Raw genomic sequence first — 24,310 nt, 5'->3', positions numbered from 1 at the left:
TGTTATGCAGCCAAATCACACATAAAATAATCAGTTCTGGAAATGGGGGAATCAAGATTTGAACCCAGATCAACTTCAACTCAAACTGCCTATTTTGTTATCTCGATCATCTTTTGAAAATCCTGCAAGAATAAAATCTCAATGTCAGTATCAGAAAAGTCCCTTTATTGGGTCACATTGTAAAATAAAGCCATGCTTCACAAAGTGAATTCTAAAACAGGGTAGGTATTTTTTAAAATAAAATTACTATTTTTTTTTTTTTAATTTTATTTTGTCGATATACATTGTGGCTGATTATTGCTCCCCATCACCAAAACCTCCTTCCCTCCTCCCCTCCCCCCCAACAATGTCCTTTCTGTTTGCTTGTCGTATCAACTTCAAATAATTGTGGTTGTTATATCTTCTTCCCCCCCCCCCGGGTGTGTGTGTGTGTGTGTGTGTGTGTGTGTGAATTGTGGTTGTTATATCTTCTTCCCCCCCCCCCCGGGTGTGTGTGTGTGTGTGTGTGTGTGTGTGTGTGTGTGTGTGTGTGTGTGTGTGTGTGTGTGTGTGTGTGTGTGTGTGTGTGTGTGTGTGTGTGTGTGTGTGTGTGTGTGTGTGTGTGTGTGTGTGTGTGTGTGTGTGTGTGTGTGTGTGAATTTATATATTAATTTTTAGCTCCCACCAATAAGTGAGAACATGTGGTATTTCTCTTTCTGTGCCTGACTTGTTTCACTTAATATAATTCTCTCAAGGTCCATCCATGTTGTTGCAAATGGCAGTATTTCATTCGTTTTTATAGCTGAGTAGTATTCCATTGTGTAGATGTACCACATTTTCCGTATCCACTCATCTGATGATGGGTATTTGGGCTGGTTCCAACTCTTGGCTATTGTAAAGAGGGCTGCGATGAACATTGGGAAACAGGTATACCTTCGACTTGATGATTTCCATTCCTCTGGGTATATTCCCAACAGTGGGATAGCTGGGTCGTATGGTAGATCTATCTGCAATTGTTTGAGGACTATGAAAATGGTATGGAGGTTCCTCAAAAAAATTACTACTTTTTTAAAGTTGATGAGAGATTGATGTGGCATTCTAAAGGGTCCTTTTTCATGGAGCCACTCTCCACAGAGAAGGAAAATGTAAATGGTCATAAACTTCTAGACTATCTTAGCTTCCTTACTATACTGGGTGGAATAGGGTCCTCTTCAACTATGTGTCCTTCTCAGAATGTGATCTTATTTGGAGAGAGTGTCTTTGCAAATGTAATCAGTTAAGATGAGGTCATATTGGAGTAGGGTGGGCCCTAGATCCAATGAGTGGAGTCCTTAATAAGACAAAATACACAGAGAGAAACATGTGAGAATGCTATGTGAAGACAGAGACAGAGATTGGAGTGATACATCTACAACCCAAGGAATGCCAAGGACTGCCTACAAGTTCCAGAAACTAGGAAGGAGGCATGAACAGATTCTCAGAGCTTCCAAAAAGAAAGCAGCCCTGATGACATGTTGATTTTAGGGCCTCTAGCCTCCAGAACAATGAGAGAATAAATTTCTGTTGTTTTAAGCCACCCAGTTTGTGGTAATTTGTTTAGTGCCACAGCAAACTAATACATTCACCCAAAGCTGCCTAAATTTCTAATTCTCAAAACAATACCAAGGAACAAGCAGAATGGTCATCAATAAAGCAAAATGTATGACAGGCCTGTTCTAAAACACTCAAGAAAGGCTTCAAAGGGAATAAAAGCTCTGAGTTAAAGTTTCCCTTTATCCATTTATTATATATTCTTCTTACACATTAGCACTTCACAGCTTGGAAATTATTCAGACAGTAGAACAGGTGCTTCTTCACTTTGGCATCTAGTTTTGCAAAGACATTGCCTTGAAAAAAAATCCTGCTATTTCTCTGGTACTTTACGAATCTGAAACTCATAAAACAAGAATAAATCTGCCTTTTTGTGAGATATTAAGACAAAATGGGAAAATCTTTAGTGGACTATTTATACATATTTTAAAGGAAAGACTTGTCTAAAATAATTCTCAATATAGCCTTTTTTCCTGATGTGTGCTACATTTCCTGGTGTGTGCTTTTAACTCTGATCTCACTGAAATATGAATAGGAAGTCTTCACTGTAAATACACGATTTTTTCAGTCTTGCATTCCTGAAAAAAAAATAAAGTTCACACAGTATGATATTCTTTTTTTTTTTTGGTCGTTTTATTGTGACCGGCACTCAGCCAGTGAGTGCACTGGTCATTCCTATATAGGATCCGAACCCGCGGCGGGAGCGTCGCCGCGCTCCCAGTGCAGCACTCTACCGAGTGCGCCACGGGCTCGGCCCCAGTATGATATTCTTATACTCAAGTATTTTTACTGTACCATTCAACTCTTATTATGAGCTGGTGGTTGTTACCTGAAAAAGGAAAAACAGGGCAAAACTCAGAACTGAGCTCAACTATTAAAGACTAAGGCAAATGATTTTCTTTAATCTTGGGCTGAATCTAAAGAAGGATCTAAATTACTTTTCCCCAAGACTTTTAAGTGCTCTAAAAAAAGTTTTCCAACTTCATCGTGTCTTTACACTATCTTTGCAGAGCAGAAAATAGTCAGTGGCTTAACCAGAAATGAAACCCAGAATACACTCCTGACTTTTCTATAGCTACGTTTGTGACTAAAGATAAGTCATTTTTTCATTTTGCCTTTCTATCTAATATGAAAGACTTAAATAAATAGATGATCTTGAGATATAAAGAGGTTAGAAGTTAATATAAGGCCTGTTGATAGGTACTGTCTATTTAAAACATGGATGACAGGCCTGGCCAGTTAGCTAAGTTGGTTAGAGCACAGCCTTGTAGCACCAAGATCAAGAGTTCAGTTCTCCTACTGGCCAGGAGCACCCCCCTCCCCCAAAGCATGGATGACAGTGGGAAAAAAAAGCAGTGTTTTTTAAACATTTGAATTTTTTGAAAGAAACTTCCTCTCCAGTCCCTGAATCTATTAGTGCTGAAATTCTTAAAGAACTCTGTCAAATAAGAGAACCATTCCTTCTACCTTCCCTCCCTGCACTAAAAAAGTACTGGGTTTTAGGAATGCTGTTTTTCCATTTATATATTAGAAGGAAAAAACAGTTGTGGCTTCTGATACATAACAGAATGTTCCATGCCTAAGATCTAAAGTGCCTCTTAAAGAGTTCTCAAGTTATGTCAGTCTTTCTTCAGAGAGATCATTTATCTTAAATTGCCTGCTAATTAAACGACTTTCAGGGACTTAAAATATTACCCTTGATTGTCTGGAGGAATGACAGTAATTTTTAACTACAACATCTGATTTACATGGAGTTAAAACTAGGTGGTATTTCTAGTCTTATAAGCAGATGGCCAAAACATAATTCTCTGGTAAATACAAATTAGAGATGTATTAAGACTTGGTTAGGACAAAGTAATAGAAGAAACCTAGAAAGGTGGACATAAGAGAGAAGGAATAGGGTAGGAGTTATGTATGTGAGAAAGAACATACTGGGCAAACTAAGGCTGAGTTTATACGTGAAATTAACACATGAAACCGTCTTCCCCTGAGTTTTCATAATTGATTTTCCCACTGCATATGGGAGGATGGAAGCACACAAAAAAAGTATCATTTCTACCACCAGCTCCTTTTTCCTTAGAGCTCATATAATCTTGAAAATCTGCAAAAAGCATCTGGCTAGCAAAAGTTCACAAGATTCAAAGAATGCTTGCAAAGAATGGTCCCTCTAAGCAATTAATTTTTTTGGCTGGCCAGAATGGGGATCCAAATCCTTGACCTTGGTGTTATCAGCACCACACTCTAACCAAGTGAGCTAACCAGCCAGCCCACAAGAATCAACTTTAAATGGATAGCTCTGGCTTTAGAAACAGCAGTGGAGTGGATGGAGTGACCCAAGGACTCTGTTCTGCTTAATTACAGGTCAAATAAACTAGGGAGATTTTAATTACAAAATAATTATATAGCTAAAAAATAAATAAAAAGGTCTAAATAAAATGATGATGCTGTCTACATAAAGCCTGAGACACTATTACTATTTCTAAAATATATGTGCAAAATAACTATGACATAAATCTGAATAATTATTTACTGGCTAACCATCATACATAGGGCTCTATGCTAAGTGATTTAGATGTATTTTTTAGTCCTTACGACCATTCTATTTAGTACATATTCTTTGTTGTTTTTTTGTGTGTGTGACCAGTAAGGGGATCGTAACCCTTGGCTTGATGTTGCCCGCACCGCGCTCAGCCAGTGAGCGCACTGGCCATCCCTATATAGGATCCGAACCCGTGGCTGCTGCGCTCCCAGCGCCGCACTCTCCCGAGTGAGCCACGGGGTCGGCCCTTTAGGACATATTCTTATTCCCATTTTACAGGTGAGAAAACTGACGTTCAGTAAGATTAAATAATAAACTCAAGACTCTAATGTAATTGGTCTGGGGTAAGGGCCAGGCATACCTTATTTATTTATTTACTTACTTATAATTAAGCTCTCCAGGTGATTCTAGGTATAGGTCGGATTTAATAACAAAGCTGTTATTAAAACATTTAGAATATAATTTAGATAGATCCTAGTCCTAAATGTAAAAGCTAAAACTATAAAACTTCTAAAGGAAAACATTAAGACTTGGGGTAGGCAAAGCAATAACAGGACAGGATTCAGGAAGCAATAACCATCAAATTTAATAAATTACACTCCATCAAAATTAAAACCTTCAGCTCATCAAGACACCATTACAAAAGTAAACAGAGGCAAGCTACAGTCTGGGAGAAAATATTTGCAGAACATAAATTAACAAACGACTGGTATCCAGGATACACAGCAGAACTCCTACTTTACAACAACAACAAAAAAAACAAACAATCCAATTTTTTAAAATGAGAAAAGATTTGAATGGATACTACATAAAGGAAGATATACGAACAGCCAATAACGATATGAAAATATGTTTAACATCATTAGTTGTCAAGGAAATGCAAATCAAAACCATAAAGAGAGATACCACTACATGCATACCAGAAATGCTAAAATTCAAACAAGACAATTACAAGTGTTAGTAATGATATAGAACAATTACAATTCTCGTATTTCACTGGTGAGAGAGTACAACGGTACAACCAGTATGGAAAAAGGTCTGTTTCTTATAAAACTAAACCTATACCTATCATATGATCTAATAATTCCACTGCTAGGCCTTTACCCCAAATAAATTATTTAGATTCCATTTATATGAAGTTCTGAAACAGGGAAAACTCATCTGTGGTAGGAAAACAAAATTAGAAGAGTTGTTGCCTCTAGAGATTTTGAATGAAGACTGACTGGGAAGGGGAATGAGGAAACTTTAAAAAGTGATATTCACACACACACACACACACAAAACCGGGGGGGGGGGGGGGGGAGAAGATATAACAACCACAATTACTTGAAGTTGATACGACAAGCAAACAGAAAGGACATTGTTGGGGGGCGGGGGAGGGAGAAGGGAGGGAGGTTTTGGTGATGGGGAGCAATAATCAGCCACAATGTATATCGACAAAATAAAATTTAAAAAAAAAAAAAAGTGATATTTATAGTCTATATCCTGATGCAACTTTCCACTACAAAGATGAATAAATGCATCTATCATCAGCCATTAAATGGTACCCCAATATTGTGCATTTCACTATATGTAAATTTTACCCAAAATAAAAGCCAACCTATAAACAAATACTGAATTCTAAGTGTTTAGAGGTGAAATGTATTGATATTTGCAACTTATTTTGAAATGCATCAAAGAATGTAGGTGGATTGGTAGGTGGATAGAAGGATGGACAGATACACAGTTATGCAATAAAGCAAACACAATAAAAAGTTAACTATAGAATCTAGGTGGTAAGTATATGAGTGTTCACTGTATAATTCTTCAATCTCTATTTTCATAATACACTGTTGGGAAAAAATGCCTGATTGGCTTTCTTAACTAGAAGTAGACTACCTAGGTATAACATATGTGTGCGTGTAGAGAAGTATGAGGGGTTTTCAAAAAGTTCATAGAAAGATTTGTATTATCTTTTAATTCCACTTTTCCATGAACTTTCTAAAGTACCCTCGTATAAACATTATATACACATATATACAGAAAGATAAAAACTGCTGCACAGCTCATCAAGACATGAGGGAATCATGCTTAATATTGCCAAAATACCAGTCCTCTCATTTTCATTCATTTATTCATTAAATATTTATTATTATTTATTTTATTATACATAAGACACTCTATTGTGTGTCTTGGAAAATAACCCATATTTTAAACACCTAATACACGCCAATCACTTAATCCATTTATGCACAATGTTTTATCTTGGATAATCACCCACTAACACAAGCATTATTCCTGTTCATAGTTCTGAAATTTTAATAATTTCAGTACACGTGCATAGGCAATTATAGTTTTTCTAATTTGGGTTCTGTAAATATTTTTATTTTTATCCCTAAAAGGTTTTTCTTTAAAAAAAGGTAATTTTTTTGGCTTGGTGATCAAGTACTTGGGAGCAAACTACAGCACATGAAAGAAAGGACGTTCCCTTAAGGTTTTGTATCTTAGAGAAGTTATTTTCTAATCAATTGTAGCTATGTCTTATAATCTGGAGAAAAAACATGTATAAGGGTTTTGATTTACCTCTGTTTGGGAAAAGAGGCAGCAACTATTAATATTTTCTGTGGACTTCAATTATCCTTTTGGATAACAGAGTGGCCTAGATCATGGATATTCTATGATAACACTTTCTCTCTCAAAAAAATCACAGGATTATTTCTCACTTTAAAAACAAAATCTAAATTTATGCTGCTGATCTAAGGAAAAGAAAGACCTTAGGAATCAGCAAATGTTAATAAGAATAAACATGAAGCTAGTAAAACTCACCAAAGAGTCATATTTACCAGGAGGTATACTGAATGGAAAGACAAGGTTAAGGTGAAAAGTTTGTGACAAACATTACAAGCTGTGAAAGAGACCACTGAGCCACAGGAACGGCTGCAGGAAGTGACCTAATGGATCATTCACAGTTCAGAGAAAAGGATGTTGCAATGTCTTTCTTGCCTACAGATTATTTTTTAGAGAAGGAAGGAGAGCAGGGTTAGACCCTGGGAAGAGACCCTGGGAAGAAACCCAGGGACAAAACCCAGGGACATTCTGACATTTCATAGCACACGTTGTGTGGATAACCACTGTGGAAGACTTTTAAGGAAGTAGTTGATGGCCTGTCTGCCAATGCCATGCTTCTACATAAATCGCTTGCTATTTGAGCAGGTTTTTAGAGATTGAGAGCAAAATAAAAAAATCTGTTCAAAAGTGAACAGATTTTAGAGTCAGGCCTAGGTGCAATCTCAATTCTTTTATATATCTGCTAAGTAATTTTGGTTAAACTTCTTTATTAATCAGAGCCTCTACTTTCCCAAGGGTATCAGAAGATAAAACCATCTACCTGTCAGGGTTGCTGGGCACATGAAATGAGATCAAATATGTAAAAAATTCAGTTCTATGCCTAAAGCATAGTAAGCCCTCTGTCAATAATAGTTCTGTCTCTCTTTTCCTTTCATAAGCAAGCCCTTGGTTTTATTGATGCTACAAAAACCATTTATTACAAAGCCTCTGCTAGTCACAACTGTAACAGCAGGACCCCCCATATTTGATCATATTTGATCCTTTTCCCTAGGGCTGAAGCAGGCCTCAGCGCTAGAGGAAGTTTGCAAGGCAAACTTGCTGGGTGAATCCCCAGAAATAAGAATATGCCTGTCTAGCAGAATATAAGAGCATAAACACTTGCTTAACATACATTTCTCTGAGTTCCCTCTTTTCCCATGGTGACTTGATATTTTGAACCCTGATTATGGGGCAGGATGACATAATTTATATAAATATAGAGCTGTTTTCCAGATCCTGAGAAACCAAGGAAGATGTCAATAAAGCTATAGTGACTCCATCCTAAAGTAAATCAAAATCCTGCAGGACCTTAAGATAACGTCAAGGAGGAGAACAGCAGCCAGATGGGAGTCCTGACAAGAATTTGCACCTGCCCCCTTACACATATTTCCCCCTCCTGTTCTCCATTCCTTCCACCTCCTCTAAGAAATCCCTCAGTAAATCTGAGCTGAGCAGATGGGTTAGTTTAATAACTCTCTTCAGGTTACCAATCCTGAATAAAGCTGCCCTCCCTTCTCACCAACACTTGACTTTTGAGTCTTTTGTTTCTGTTTGGTGGCAGGTAGCTGGACCTGGGTTTAGTAACAGAACCACTTCGGTAGAGTAGAAATCCTAAGAGGAAAATCCCTCCAATCTCTTCCCAGGTCATTTAAGACATTTGCATATACATATGAAGAGGTGAAAGTGCATCCACTATTTCTGCTTTTCCCTGAGCACACTGGTAGAAAACGTAGGTAAAAGTTTATTTGGGGAATATGCTTAGCTTTTAAAAATTATATCTGTCTGTTCTTCCTGAAAAAATTGCCACATCTAGCACAGGCCACTTCTATGAACAATCTCCTAAACGTTTTTGGAAGACTGAATAACTAGATACAATACAAGAAATTCTAATTCTCTTCTCAATTTAATTTAGTAATCAGAAATAATTATCATTCTGCAGAGATGATAATATCCAGGGACAAACTGTCGTGTATCTAGGAGGTAGCAAACAAGCATTCAATTTTTAAAAAAATTTTACTATGAAAACTTTCAAACATACAGGAATGTTTAACAGATTTCCATGTATCTATGATCCAGTTTCAGTGATTACCAATGATCCCATTTTAAAGCTAAAATTTAGAGATGCGAGCAGTTTATCTCAGACAAAAGCAATTATGTTTTTAAGAGGCATGTCCCTTCAGAATGGTATTCCCCTTGGCAAGAAAAATTAAAACCTCAAAGTCACAGTGGAAATTACCCAAATCTTGATATTTTTAAATAAACACACTGGTTCCCTCTTCCTAAATAGCTTCAGAGAAGGGAAGGTCTTCCCAATGTGTGGAGTTTTTACTTTATACTTGGGTCAACTCACTATGAGAAACAATGATAGAAATCCTGAGGTTTGTACCATAAATCTTTCCAAGGACCCTGGGATGACAATGAGCATAAGAGAAAGGAACAAGGGGGAAAAGGGTTAGGGAAGGCCAAATGGGATCATGAGACTGCTGAACAAAATGAAAGGAAGGTACACAGGGCACATTCACAAAGGCTTCAATATGTTCCAGACCAAAATTCCAGAAACTTTAAGCCTCCATTCTTCTGTCATAACTTCTTAACATAGTATCATCACAGTATCTTGGATAACTCAATCACACACTAACACACCTGCTCTTACCACTTCTCTAAAGTCATCATAAAACCGGAAGGAACAGACTTCTTCACAGCTGCCACAACGTTTCTGCCCCTTCACCTCCTTACTATTAAGACAACCACTTGCAGCATATAACTGAGTACTATTTGCTGTCTCTGCTGTGGGAAAGCCCTCTATTCTTCTAAGGGGACAAAACAGAACTTGCTGCAACTAGAAACAAACACAAGCAAACCACCCCCAACCCCCACTGTCTTAGATAGCCTCAAATTATATGCAAACATGAGCTGATTCATGTGGCTCAGCTTTTTACTAGGGAGAAAGTTTGGGTTCCTTAGCAGAGATCTAGAAAGTTCCAATTAAGCAAGCTAGATGAGGAGGGGTGATATCACCACTTTCAGCAGCGAGCTTCAGGACTAAACACATTAATCAGAAATTACTCTATGGTTAGTTTATACGCATGACATCATACAGTCTGAGCTGTGGTCCCTTCCTGACCACTGAAAAGTGTTCACTGTCATCTGACTTAATTCATTCTAAAGGAACTTCCACTTCTTAAAACTTCAATGTGAGCTTCAAAACCCACATGTAACCAGCCACTATTCTGCTGAAAATAAACTTGGCCAATGCCTTTTTCTAAGCCCTGGCAATCTGGAGTTTCCTTCTCCAAAAGGGAGTATTTTACGCTCCTCTGAGAGTGAGTGAAACCCTATAAGGCTACCCGGATCACAACTTACTAGCAGGAGTCACAAACTGAGGAAAACAATATGCCCTGGGAAGACAATGAGCACAAGAGAAAGGAACAAGGTGGAAAAGAGTTAGGGAGGGCCAAATGGGAACATGAGAGCTGCCAGACAAAAACGAAAGAAAGGAACACCAATACCTTTGAGAAGATGATGCTGTCCATTTCTTCACTGGGTGAGTGAAAGAGGTTAGAATCACTCCCAGATTCTCTTTTAAGTATGCTTTGTTTTGAGGCACACTCTCTGCCCAGTGCAACATCCAGGAAGTTCTCACATTCTGAGAAGAAAATTTAATCAATTAATACCTTAAAAAAATTCAGTCTTTTCATCCTAGCAACCAGTCTTTTAAATCTCTCTCACTCTTTCTTTCTTCTCTTCTATCCTGCTTTCACTTTTTTTCTTTCTTTTTAAAAAACTATTAAGAAGCTATAAAGAACACAGTGAAATTAGAAGCTTTCAGCTCTGCTACTCCAATTCTAGCTTGATACAGTTACTACAAGGCAGTCAAAAGTTTGCCATGTTTATCTTAGATACAAAAAGATAAAATGACAATTTGGAATCATATTCTACCTATGTTTAGGTAACTAAATGGTAATGTTTTCCTCCTGGTAGTTAGGGAATTTTTTTCTTTTGCTACCAAAATCCAAATTCCATTACTAGGAAACTATGTGATAGTGTATGTGACCAATTTCTGTTTTGAGACTAAAGTTCTTTCTGCAAACTTGTTACCTTTTCAAAATAGTGGGATAAAAGACAAAGGGTGGAAGCATACCTAATAAACACATTAGTATATTAAACTTATAGGTTCTACTGAGTAATAAGAGAAGTATAATTTAACTTTAGGAATAGGTAGGAACCTTAAAAAGATCTTATACTGGGGCAATAATGTGCCGAAGTAAAAAAAATGTACCATCTAAAATCTGTTTTTAGTTCAATAACTAGGATGGGGACTCTGGCAAACCAGAGGAAGAGATCCTTAACAGAACTATTACATCAGTACACAGAGGAATCCTAAATACTTAGTATCTTGAAATTAGCAAGATTTTTAACCTATTTTCTTATATTAAATTTGTAAACAAAAGGGACACGTGACCTGGTAGCAATAGGGTTAAAGAGATTTGTAGATGGTGAAACCAAGAACCCAAGAGTCAATTTAGTAGGTAGATATCAACCTCCTTCAAGAAATTCTGAAGATAAAAGTGATGCCTCTCCATTCTAGTAAGCATTTTAATGTATGATTTGAACAAACACACGCATACGTTATCAAATCTGCAGGTGACACTAAGTGATGAAGGACAGAGTAGAAAACCCAGCAGTTCATGAGAACTCTACCTAAAAGTATTTGGTCAAAAGCAAATTCAAAAGGAGCTGACAATACAAGGTGAGAGCAGAACAAAGAAAAAGGTCACTAACAGTTTTAGGCTTTATTAGTAGACAATATACTGGAACCCGAAATGGGGACAGTCTTGTCACTATGTGCTATTTGTATTTGTTTACAGATAACACTGAAATTAGAACACTGATAAACAAAATTGTATACACAGTAATGAGGACATAACAGTGGAAACATCTGAGGTGCACTCAGCTTGCAGATGAGCGTGAAGAAAATGTGCCTAAGGAAATTCATAGATTCCCTCTGTGCTGTTCCTGAGGCAAAACAAAGACCACCATGGAAGCTGGATAGCTCCACTGTAACAGAGCTGCTGGCAATGAGGTGGGCAGCCTCATAAAGCAGTATCACTTCACCAGAAGAGCTGGAGCAGAGAGTGAACGATTATGTCAAGATATTATAGAAAAAATATCCACAGAGAGGAGAAGGAGAGAATGGACTACCAATGTTTCTTTTGATGCTTAGATTCTATGCTTGGAGTAATTTTGTGTTTGTGTGCGTGCATGCACACACATATATATGTTGAAAGATATCAGGAAGATGTTCTTATCTAAATTAATTAACAGTTAACTAATTAATAATTAATAGTCAATAAGTTATTTGTCCTGTACCAGTGAGGTAGCTTAAAGGAAGGGTCAAAGAGGCATTTTACTGGTATAGATCATGAATCACTTGTCAATAAAATATCCTTTTCTATTTGTTAGGCATTAGGCTAGGCACTGTGAAAGAACCAAAATAAATGGAAATGTTTACTGTTTGTACATGGGGGGAAGGGTATACAGTCTTGTGGTTGAAATGAACATATTAAGAGACCCTTTCAAAACAGAATTAAACAAAAAATGCCACAGGAAGTGAGGCAGGCTCCATAGATCAATCTGAAAAACTTCTAGTTAAAAAAAAATGACCTCAGTCCATTTCAGTCTCAGTCCAAACTATTTCTGTGTGTTAGTTCAATGGGAACAGCCCTGCCTTTAAGGGACTGAAAATTATGGGTATGGTAGAGGTTTTTTTCCATATTTCACAAAGTATATAGTAACTTAGGTGGAGTTAATAGGTGTGATCTATTTCTTCCCCTTTCCCCACTTGGAAAAATCAAAAACTCAATTCCATGGCTGAGGGAAAAATAAGGAGGCTGACCAAGAAAAGAAAGGGCTGTCACAGCAACTGTGCTGAGCTGCTAACTGTCCAGCTGGCAGTTTAACAGACCACATCCATATTCCAGACTGGAAAACACACCAGCTCAAGAATTTTCTAACGGAAAATTCACGGAGAAGATCCAGATTCAGCTCTGGTAGGAATATCTCACCCAGAAAATAAATCCAAGCCAGCACTACAAGGGAACACAAACCAAGTCTGGGATAAGAGTATACTGCGTGAGACAATGTTGATTGTTGGGGTAGGGATGAGGGAAAAGTACAAAAACGAGGAATAAGGGAGAGAAAAGGACTATGGTCCTTCTATATACAAAGCAATATATATATTATATATAAACCAATATAACCCTACCACCATAAGGTTGGGGGGGAGGGGCAGGGGCAATCTCTAAAGGCAAAGCTAATCCACACCCTGTGTCACATGTGTTGATAAGTTTTCAAAATTAATGAAATCTTTCTTTTCTTCCTACAAGTCATGTTCCTAATGAATAAAGTGGAGAAGCTTATCAAAGAGTAAACAAGAACAAAGAGCACTAGTTTTAGAGTTAGACTGATCTGGCTTAAATCTAGGTCTGACTACTTATTAGACGAAAGATCCCAGGCAAGATGTAGTTTAACCCCTCTAAGTCTCCACTTCCATACCAGTGAAACCAGATGAAACTCCATTAAAAGAGTTGTAGTGACAGTTAGAAGTGATTTTTACATATAACCGGAACTCTGGTCCTCAGCACACAGCAGGTGTGTGATAATGAAGTTAAGGCTTCATTAACCTTCTGTGTGTGATTCAAGAAGTATGTGGATGATAGTACCTTGAAGGTGGGCACAGATGGGGCCAGTCCTGTTTTATAACCCATGTATAAATCTGTCTATAATTTTTGTGCAATGAGCCATTAGCATTTTAAAAAGTACATGTTCTGCTAGCTATCTAGTTATCTGGATTTAAAATGACAAGCACGGAAACAAACTGTAGTTGGGGAATGGTAGGAAAATACCAGCAACATCCACTAGGCTTTGTTAAACCATGCTAACCATAATCCTATCTTGTATTTATTGAGTAGTGAAGAGTATACAAAATGATTTAAAAGACATTATTTTGTTTGGTCTAACACCATGGCTGTCCTGAAAAAGTATTTAAAGTAAAAGAAAGAAACCTTTAAGACAAAGTACCTGGAATTCACAAAAAAACCTATGACTAAAATAAAAATCTCATGTCTGAAGTTTAGTAGCATAATACAGACCTTGGATTTTATTAAACTGAGGTTTATAAGTAATCACTCTAAAAAGACCAGCTTGTTTATGTTTGGGATTAGGGTGTAGAGGGGGATTACAAAATTTAAGATCATGCCCTGGGGAAAATGCTCTAGGTTCAAAAATCATTTCTCTAAATGAGTAAATTAAACTACAATGTGTGGAGATATTTCCTTCCTATGAATATTCAAACTGTAAGGCAACCTCATTTAACCCCTACTTGGCAAAATGTTTCACTGCTTGGGAGGTTGAGAGTAATTTTAGAAAAAGCCCCAGTTTAAGGAACCAAAACACAGTAAGTAGTACACTTTTTAGTATAAGATTCAATGGGGTTGGATAGGGAAAGTGGTTGGTGAACAGGGTTGGTCTTATAAAAAGTGGAGACCCTAAACACAACCATAGCATCAGAATATTCCTTAACCCCTCTCTCAGAAAGTGAAGACAAAAAGAGACCAAAACGCTTTTCATGTTTGTTCTTAATACTTTATTTGTAGTAAAGTCAGAGAGTTGAGAATCAGTAGGAAACCTCTCTGGAGACTGAAGATTTGAACAGTTTGTTTTTAAATTTAATACTACACTTCAGGGTACCTACAGCTAAACTGTTTCTATAAGACCAGCAAATAAGAAGGACTCAGTAATTCTTAAAGCAGGTCAGTAAAAACTGAGAAGGGAAACAGAGGCTTTGCTGGGTTCAGCAATTCAAGAACCCAGAATGCAAATTACTAGTATTCACCTAGCAGCTACAGGAACAGGCACAGTGACATACAATTACTTACCATGTCATCAGTACAATACCCCCCAATGAGGCAAGCTAGTAACACTTTACAGATAGGAGAAAATAGAGCACACAGACATTAGGAAACATACCTTATACCACAGAGAATTAGTGGCTGAACTTGAGTTAAAAGTTGGGAATCCTAAGTAACCACAAGTCATGTGTTGTGTCATTAACAAGCCAGGTCTTAAAAAGCTTCTTACCCCCATCCTTTGTTAACTAATATCACATAGGCGCTTAAGGAAAGACTCAATCCCTGATAATGCTTCCAGAGTGTAACTGGTTCTCAACCTTGGCTACACAGTAGGGTAACCAAAAGGAGCTTATAAAGATTCTGATGCCCTGGCCACCTCAGCCCATTTAAATCAGAATCTCAGAAGGTAGGACCCATGCATCAGTATATTTTTAAAGCTTGCTCACTCAGATATTTCCAATGTGCAGACAAAACTGAGAACCACAAGTTTAGTCCTTAAAAAGACGTATATATAGTTTTACTAAATTAAAAAACCTGTATCATATGTACATGCACAGCACAGATGCCTTCAACAAATGAATCAATAAGTCATAAAGCCACATATGAAGTCTGTTACTACTAAAATGAAATTAAGGTAATTACATGTACTCATCTTTAATTGTGAGACAAAATGCCTACAATCCCAAATCATATATATCCCTTCCTCTGATTTACTGTATAACAAACAAAGGAAGGGCAGATCTCAAAATCAGATGATCTGTTATTAGAGTGGGACTTCAGCTCTAGAAAATGGACATTTTGGATGTAATTATTCAGGCAAATTGGAAAATGAAAAATCTCTGCTTACCTGGGCTTTGCTTGGAAGCCAAAAGAGATACTGCATCAGGGCATGGCTGTATAGTACACCAGCTTTCTCGGTTTATCTGAAGGAAGAGGAAAACAGAGTTTCAAACAGTAATGTGGGATGACTTTGCAGGTGCTGAAAGTACAGCAGGTGCTGTACCAACACTACCTTTTTCTTTAATATTTTATTGTAAGGTGGGTAAAATTATGTCAAGAAAAAAAAACTTTTCACAATACAACCAAGGCAATCTGTATTCAATGAAGGCTCTAAAAAGACTGTTAATAAAAGTTAGGCATACAAAAGCAACAGGAAAAGATATGTAAAGAGGGAGGCTTGGTGCAGACCAAGGGTGGAATAAAAACAAAGTTAACAGATAAAACTGACCAAATATTAAAATATATATTTGATGTTCTAGTTTTCAACAAAAAAACCAAAAATAAGTTACAACAACCAACCATCTTAACATTGTAACCCTCGACTTTCATTAAATTTGAAGTAATTTTTTAAATTATCATAGAAGATTTCAACAGTCTCTAATTAATAAAACAAGTACAGTAGACACAAAGTCAGTAAGGATATAGCAAACTTAAAAAACAAAAACCAATCTGACCTAGACAACACATACAGAACATTCCACCCAATAATAACACTATTTACAAGCACACATGAAACAGTCATATTCTGTGGCATAAAACAAATCTCAAAATAAACAAACCTACATATTTTGTAGCATAGAACAAGTTTCAAATTTAACAGGATTAAAATCATAAAAAGTATGTTCTCTGACCTCAATGGTATTAACTTAGAAACCCAAAACAAAAGATATCTGGAAAAACCCCAAATATTTAAAAATTAAAAATACTTTCTAAATAACCCATGAATCAAAGATATACTAAGAATTAGAAAATATTTTGAATTGGATAAAAATAAAACACCACATATAGAAATTTGTGGGATACAACTCAAGCAATGCTTATAGCAAATTTTATAACATTAAATGCCTATATCACAAAAGAAGAAAGGTCTCAAATCAGTGATCTAAGCTTCTACCTTAAGAAACTAGAAAAAGAGCAAACTAACACAAAACAAGCAGGATACAGGAAAATAAAGAACACAAATCAATAAAATCGAAAACAGAAAAACAATAAAATTAATGAAACCAAAAGCTGGTCCCATGAAAAGTTCAATAATATCAACAAAACTCTAGCTAATCAAGAACAAAAGAAAAGTTATGAATTACTGGTATCGGGAATTAAAGAGAGATATCATTATAGATTCTACAGACATTGAAAGGGTAATAAAGGAATATTATGAAAAATTTACTGCAATAAATTCAACACGTTTGATAAAACGGAAACATTCCATCAAACTACACAAACTACCAAAATTCACTCAAGAAGACACAGTTAACCTGAACACCCTTATTCTATTAAAGGTATTATATTCACAGTTTAAAACTTTCCTATGAGGAAGACTCCAGGACCAGATAGCTTCAGTGGTGAATGCCACCAAACATTTAAGGAGGAAATAATACCAATGCTACGCAAACACAGAAAATAGAAGAGGAAATAGTACACGGCTTATTTTGTGAGTCCAGCATCACTCCAACACCAAAACCAGACAAAGACATAAGAAATTACAGATCAATATTCCTCAGGAACACAGATGTAAAAATCTTAAATGAAATTTTAGATATACTGAATCCAGCAACAGATAAAAGATAAACATGTCATGACCAAGTGGGCTCATCCCAGGAATGCAAGGCTGATTTAGCATTCAAAAAATCAATTTATTAAAATAGACCCCCAAACTCACAAACTAATGATCATCAATAGATGAAAGAATTTGGCAAAATCCAACATCTATTAAATGATAAAACTCTCAGAAAGGAAATTCCTCAAACTGATAAAGGCATTAATAAAAAAAAATCTATATCTGGGTGGCCAGTTAGCTCAGTTGGTTAAGTATAGCCTTACAACACCAAGGTGACAGGTTTGGATCCCACTACCGGCCAGCCACCAAAAAAAAAAAAAAAAAAACCACACACACAAAAAATCCACAAACAAACAAATCCTTCAATTAACATCATACTTAAAGGTTAAAGACTAAATGCTGTCATTCTGCAATTAGGAACAAGACAAAAATGTCCACTCTCATCACCTTTATTCAGCATTGTTCTGGAGGTTCTTGCCAGTGCAGTAAAGCAGAAAAAGAAGTAAAATGCATACAAATGGAAAGAGAGAAGTAACATTTTCTTTATTCGCCGAAGGTACGACTATCTAGAAAATTCATGTGTAGGAAAACAAAACACAAAAACAATACTAGTTCTATATGCTACCAATGAACAATTAGAAATTAAAAGTAAAAGCAATAACACTTAATAGAATATAAATAGAAAATAATTAGGGATAATTTTAAGAAAATATGAGCAAGGCTTGTACTCTGAAAACTACAAACACTGCTGTGAGAAATTAAAGCAGGCTTAAAATAAATAGAGAGATTACTATGTTCATAGATCAGAAAACTCAATAAATTCTCCCCAAATTGATTACATGATTTTAAGACTTACTATAAAACCTACACTAATCAAGCCTGTGTGGTATTGGTGTAAAGGCAGACATAACAGATCAATGGAAGAGAAGAGAGAATTCACAAGCAGACCCTCACAGATATGGCCCACTGATTTTGACAAAGATGCCAAGATATTTCAATGGGGAAAAGAACAGTCTTATGAACAAACATGCTACTGCAACAACTCGATATCCATATGCAAACAAATAAAACTCCCCCAATCTCAAACCTTATACCATCTATAAAAATTAACTCAAAATAGATTATGTAACTAAATGTTAAAGCAAAAACTACAGATCTTCTGATGAAAACATAGGGGAACATTTTTTTGAGACCCTGGGTTAGGCAAAGATTTCTTAGTAACATAAAAAAAAAAAAAAGCATGGAAAAAACTGATAAATTCAACTACATCAACGTTAAAAACTTTTGCTCCTCAAAAGCCACTGTTAGGAAAATAAGAAGACAAACTACAGACTGGGAGAAAATACTTACAAAACACCTATCTGCTAAAGAACTCATACCCAGATTATCTCAAAACCAAACAAAGAGAAGCAAAAAAGCTCCTAAAATGCAATAATAGAACATGATTTTTCAAATGGACAAAAGACTTGAATACACATTTCATCCAAAAAGATATAAATGGCTGGCTGGTTAGCTCAGTTGGTAGAGCTTGGTGTTATGACACCAAGGTCTATAGGGTTCAAATCATCATACTAGTCAGCTGCCAAAAGAAAAAAAAAAAAAAAAAAAAAGCAGCAGCAGCAGCAGCAGCTATAAGAATCCCAAATAAGCATAGGAAAAGATATCCAACATCATTAATAGGAAAATACAAATCAAAAATCACAAAGAGATACCAGTACATATCCATTAGAACAGCTAAAATTAAAGACTGATAATTCCAAGAGTTAGCAAATGTGGAACAAATAGAACACAGAAATGGTGCTGGGAGAATGCAAAATAATACAGTACAGTCACTTGGGAAAACAGTTTAGCAGTTTCTTATAACGTCAAGCATATACTTACACAGAATACAGCATCCCACTCAACGGGTATTTACCCAAGAAAAATCAAAACATTTTCACAATAAGACTTGTCCTGGAATTTTTACAGGAGCTTAATTTATGATAGCTCTAAACTACAAAGAGCCCAGATTGCCATCAACTGGTGAATGAATAAACAAATTGTAGCAGGTTCATATAATGCTACAGATCCACAAGAAGGAATGAACTTCTGATGCACAAAACAACATGGATAAATCTCAAGAGTATTATGCTAACTAAAAATAAAATAAAATAAAATAAAGCCAGACACAAAAGACTGCCTACTATATGGTTCTTGCTATATGATATTTTAGAAAAGCTAAAACTTTTCTAAAGTAGTGACAGAAAGCATAGTGAGACAGCAAGCATATTAGTGATTAACAGGGACAGGAGGAACTGACTGCAAAGGGACAGACAGAAAAGTTCCTGTCATGATGGGGAAGGGATTACACAATTTAAACATTTGTCAAAACTAAACAAAGTATAAACTTATACTGGTGAATTTTATTACATGCAAATTACACCTCAATAAAAAGCTGAAAACAAATACATCCCCCAAACAGAAGTATAAAATATAAAATAAGTTTTAGTCTTCACAACTTCCAAGCACCTCCTCTAATCGCATTAAAACTGGAATACTCAGCTGTAATTCTAAATAATATGAGTAGGAATCTCTAAACAAATTATCAGGTAGTTGAATATTTGTAATGCTCAAAGACAGAAGCTACAATTTTACTTAATGATCTCTAGAACATAGTATGTATCTACTAGCGGATTTCAGGTCACTTTGGTGAGAAGATACTAAACTACTCTGCTGATAAAGATCAACAATTTTATTGAATATGCTAAGTGGGATGAGGAAGAAAGCTAGGGAGACAATTTGTCAAATTATAACTGTGTGACAATAGAAGAAATGAAAGGAATTAAACTGCTTGCAAATAACTGAGCAAACCTAGAACCACATGGAAGAAAACCCCATATCATTTGCTCATTACAGCTATTTCACTATCACAGAAAGGGCAGGCAGTAGGGGCCAGGGGCCATCAATATTTCAATTTCTGTCATTTTTAGGCACTTGTGTGTTACATAAAGTGAGTTTCACATTTTACAAAATACATGATAAATAACAAATAAATACTGAAAAACCAAAATTAAAATTAAATAAAATCTCTTTAAATGAACTCACTAATTTCTAAATAGCAGAGATGAGAACACAGTGATGGAAACAATTCTCCATGGGTCTCTCACATTTCTGCAGGTCTTATGAACAAAGGCACTGACTGCCTTTTTCACAGAGACCATCTTTGCAAGAATGTTTGTATATCAATCGGCCTTGGAATATAAACATACTGTTTCCTTCCCAAACAAAGGGCAGGTTTCTTTACAGTCCAGTTAATAAAGTGTCTCTGTCAAGGGCAAAAGGTCATACAGGCTTACCTACTGCCCATTATAAAAATTCAGGTTTCTTAAGGTTGAGGTTTCTCAGCTGTAATACAGCATCTACCTGGGCCCCTCCATGGGACTTGTGAAGCAAGAGGAACCAACAAAAAGCTAATGGTTATGCTGCTTTCTGTGCAATGAGTAATAAATTTGTTTGTCTCTGACCTAGGAGTCCCATGACTTCAGCCAGTATCCATGAAACCATGCAGATGCAAGTTCATTTGTAAGCTTGCAAATGAAGGTAGAGTAATATCTCAGACCCATCACAGTTCTTGACAATTAATACATATTATATTGTATAAAAACTTTTAAACACAGTGGCAACCAAAAATCTTTTCTAGTCTGGTGCTCATTACCTACCTCCATGTCTCTTCTTCTTCTTTACTTTCTTTGCCTCAGAATTCAACTATAATTGTTTGAACAATTTGGGGGGTGGGGGGGGAGGTGCTGGTCAGTAAAATAAAGAACTAAGTTTTCTGGGTTTTGGAGTTTTTTCACTTCTGTTTTTGTTTTTTTGTTGGCTGGTCAGTTTGGGGAATCCGAACTCTTGACCTTGGTGTTATCAGCTCCACACTGAGCCAATTGGCCATCTTGTCTAAATAATTTTTAATATTAAAATTAAACTGAATAAGTCTGGTAAAGTGTATTTAACATCTCCAAGAAAGATTTCTTGAAAAATAAAGTCACTGTTTACCCTAGACAAAAATATTTAGAAAATAAAGGATTATCAAAATGAGACGGCTAAAATATGGTACTGTGGATACCAATTTTTTGAATATCAAAATGCCATAATTGAAAGAAATGCTTTTTGTTTTTGTTGATGGGGAGGGCGGGCGAGGGGTGGATGGCCAGTGAGGGGATCTGCACACTTGACCTTGGTATTATAACATCATGCTCTAACCAACCGAGCTAACATCTGAAACCTGTGTTTTCAATCACCGACAGTTAATTAAAAATGATGCGCCCAGAAGGCTTGCTGTCTCTAAGTACAAAAGAAACTTAAGCAAATCTGAGTGCACTTCCCTCTTTTGAATTAGAATTCATTTACAAACATTTAAAAGTAAAACCTATATTGAAAAATAGTAAGATTTCAGGTAATTCAGAACTCCCACACAGGGACCGGTAAATCTAGCACAAGAAGGCTTCCTAAAGCTGTTTTGCTGTCATCTACACATTGACCAATCCACACAGCTAGCCAGCCATCATTTAGGGAGTACCCACTTTAGGCAAGAAACCAAGTTACAGCAATAGAAAGATGAATAAGACATGATCCTGATTACAATTTGCACAGTAAGTCCCAAAGATTGTAAGTATGAGAAACCCTTTTTAATTTTAAATGTCATGGGCTACATTGCCTCCACATCCCAGGATGACAGACATATATATAACCATATGAGTCTATGGGTTATCAGACTCAGTGAGATAACTCCAGAGACTGTCACCTGTAGGCTGGGAAATACTGATTAGTTTGTGATCTACAATGGGTACACAAATAACTGAAATCCACAGAAGTGAGAAAGCCCCTAGCATAAAAACAATAATTTCTGCTTCAAAGATTTGTGAAAAGCTCAACAAAAGTGGTGGTATTTGAGGTAGGCCAGCCTTAAAAGCAGGCATTATGCTTGAGAGAGAGAGAGAGAGATGGAAAGGCAGGGAATTCCAGCTATCTGAAAAGAAGTATGAACAAAGCAGTTAAGACACGCCAGAGACAGACTTTGTATCATTTTGCGTCCCAGACTCCTCAAGAATTTGAGGAAAGCCATGGAATCCTCACCAAGGACACGCATGTGTTTATGACAATCAGTGGTTCTAGCTCATATCCTTATAGCTCAGATTAGAGACCTTTGCTTTAGATGTTTTTCAGGAGCACAAAAAGCCCAATGGTATCCAGCAGTATAAACTGAGGAAAGAATAATAGATAATATGTCTATAATGAATCCAGGCTTCATTCTCTTGCAAGGGTGGAACCCCCCAATCACATCAACAAGAGAATGAAAAGATGAGTGTTATACTTGAAAAATACCTCGAGAAGAAGTGTACAGATAAAGTGGGATAGTGAGAAAGAAAGAAGCATGGAACACCTGGAACACACAGACTGCTGAGGATAAGCCTGAACTAGCCTAGTTCAGAGGCAGTGTGCACCTGGACTGGGGAGAATTCACAGCCATGAGAGAAAGAGGCATCAAAAATCCACAACTAACAGACATGGGAAATCCAGAGGGGAAGAAGATGATGATGGTCTCTATTTGCCTATGTTGAGTTTGAGATATCAACATGTGTTGCAAATGGTTAAACAAGATTATGGAGGCTTGAGAGAAAGGCTGGGGCTAGCTTAATTTGTTCTTGGGGTAACAGGTAAAAAGAGTACAAGAGAACCAACACACAGCACACAAAGAAAGAAGACACACCTTAAGGTAGCATACGTGTTAGAAAATACACATTTGCAAATGGGGTATCTTGCTTATGCTTATGCTTGCTGGCTTCTCACAAACACAAACACCACCAAGTAAATGTGCATTAGGAAAATGGAAATCAAAACCACAATGAGATATTACTTCATACCCATTAGGATGGCTATTATTTTTTTTAAAAAGAGAGAGAAAATAAGTAGTACTAGTGAGGATGTAAAGAAATTGGAACTCTTGTGCATTGCTGTATGAATATAAAATGGTGCTGCCTCTGTGGAAAACAGTATGGCGGTTTCTCCAAAAAATTAAAAGCCAGGATTCGAACAGGTATTTGTACACCAACATTCATAGCAGCATTATTCACAATAGCCAGATTGGGAAACAGCCCAAATGTCCATTAACAGAAAACAAAATGTGATATATACTTACAATAGAATATTATTTTGCCTTAAAAAGGAAGGATATTCTGACACATGCTACAACTTGGATGAGCCTTAGAGATATTATGCTAAGTGAAATAAAACAGTCACAAAAGGACAAATATTATATGATTCCACTTATATGAGGTACCTAGTCAAATCCATAGACACAGAAAACAGAAGGGTGGTTGCTAAGGACTAGGGGGAGGGCAAAATGAGGAATTGTTATTTAATAGGTATGGAGTTTCAGTATGGGAAGGTGAAAAAGTTCTGGACATGGTTAGTGGTGATGGTTACACAATAATGTGAATGTACTTAATGCCACTGAACTGTATACCTCAAAATGGTTTAAATGATAAATTTTACGTTATGTACATTTTATTACAATTTAAAAAATGAGTGTGCAGCAGCTAGAGCTTGTTTTGAGAAAAGCAGTCAAGCAGCCCACATAGCCAGAGTCAGAGCCAGTAATCTACCAGATGCTACCAATCATGGTCAATGCCATTAACCAGAGGGCAAACTCCATATGCACTGAATGTGGAAAGAATGTCAAAACATGTATCAGCATTTTCAACCACATCCTGTATAACAGCAATACTAAGCATATCATATTCATGTGTGAAGAATATTGTGCTTACTATATAAGTAAGCTCCTTGAGAGATATACAAAACATGAATTACAAAACATGTCCCCCTCCTTCTGCCCTATTTCAGAATCATGATGTGGTAGATAAATTTGCCCTAGTCTCAGTTCTATTCATCAACAACTCCACTGTTTCTTTCTCACTCACATAACCCAGGCAACTTAAACACCACACTATGTGGCTCCATTTGAAATATTTTCAGTGTTTCCTGTAGTCCAGATTCAATGTCAGGCCCTGAGTATGTCTGTGGTAGAACATCTAAAACTTACAATGTAAGAAATCAAAAGCTACAAGGTATTTCTAATTAGAGGAATGCTTGTTCTCATGTTACTCTCTTTTC

The 24,310-nt window shown here is 36.5% G+C and overlaps 1 protein-coding gene across 7 annotated transcripts in view; it reads right to left on the bottom strand.

Annotated features, from left to right (window-relative positions):
• Positions 1–24,310, bottom strand: part of AKAP13 (A-kinase anchoring protein 13) — a 337,825-nt gene that overhangs the window by 81,827 nt on the left and 231,688 nt on the right. For all 7 annotated transcript variants that reach the window (XM_063091725.1, XM_063091728.1, XM_063091729.1 and 4 more), the window contains 2 exons: positions 15,452–15,527; positions 10,204–10,340 (listed from right to left, as the gene is read on the bottom strand). In XM_063091725.1, the coding sequence (XP_062947795.1) occupies positions 10,204–10,340; positions 15,452–15,527 (213 nt within the window). The remainder of the gene's footprint in view (positions 1–10,203; positions 10,341–15,451; positions 15,528–24,310) is intronic.

Source organism: Cynocephalus volans, chromosome 3 (genome assembly GCF_027409185.1).
Source record: "Cynocephalus volans isolate mCynVol1 chromosome 3, mCynVol1.pri, whole genome shotgun sequence".
Taxonomy (NCBI): domain Eukaryota; kingdom Metazoa; phylum Chordata; class Mammalia; order Dermoptera; family Cynocephalidae; genus Cynocephalus; species Cynocephalus volans.
The sequence above is the reverse complement of the archived record's forward strand: the minus strand, read 5'-3'. Positions and strand labels throughout refer to the sequence as shown.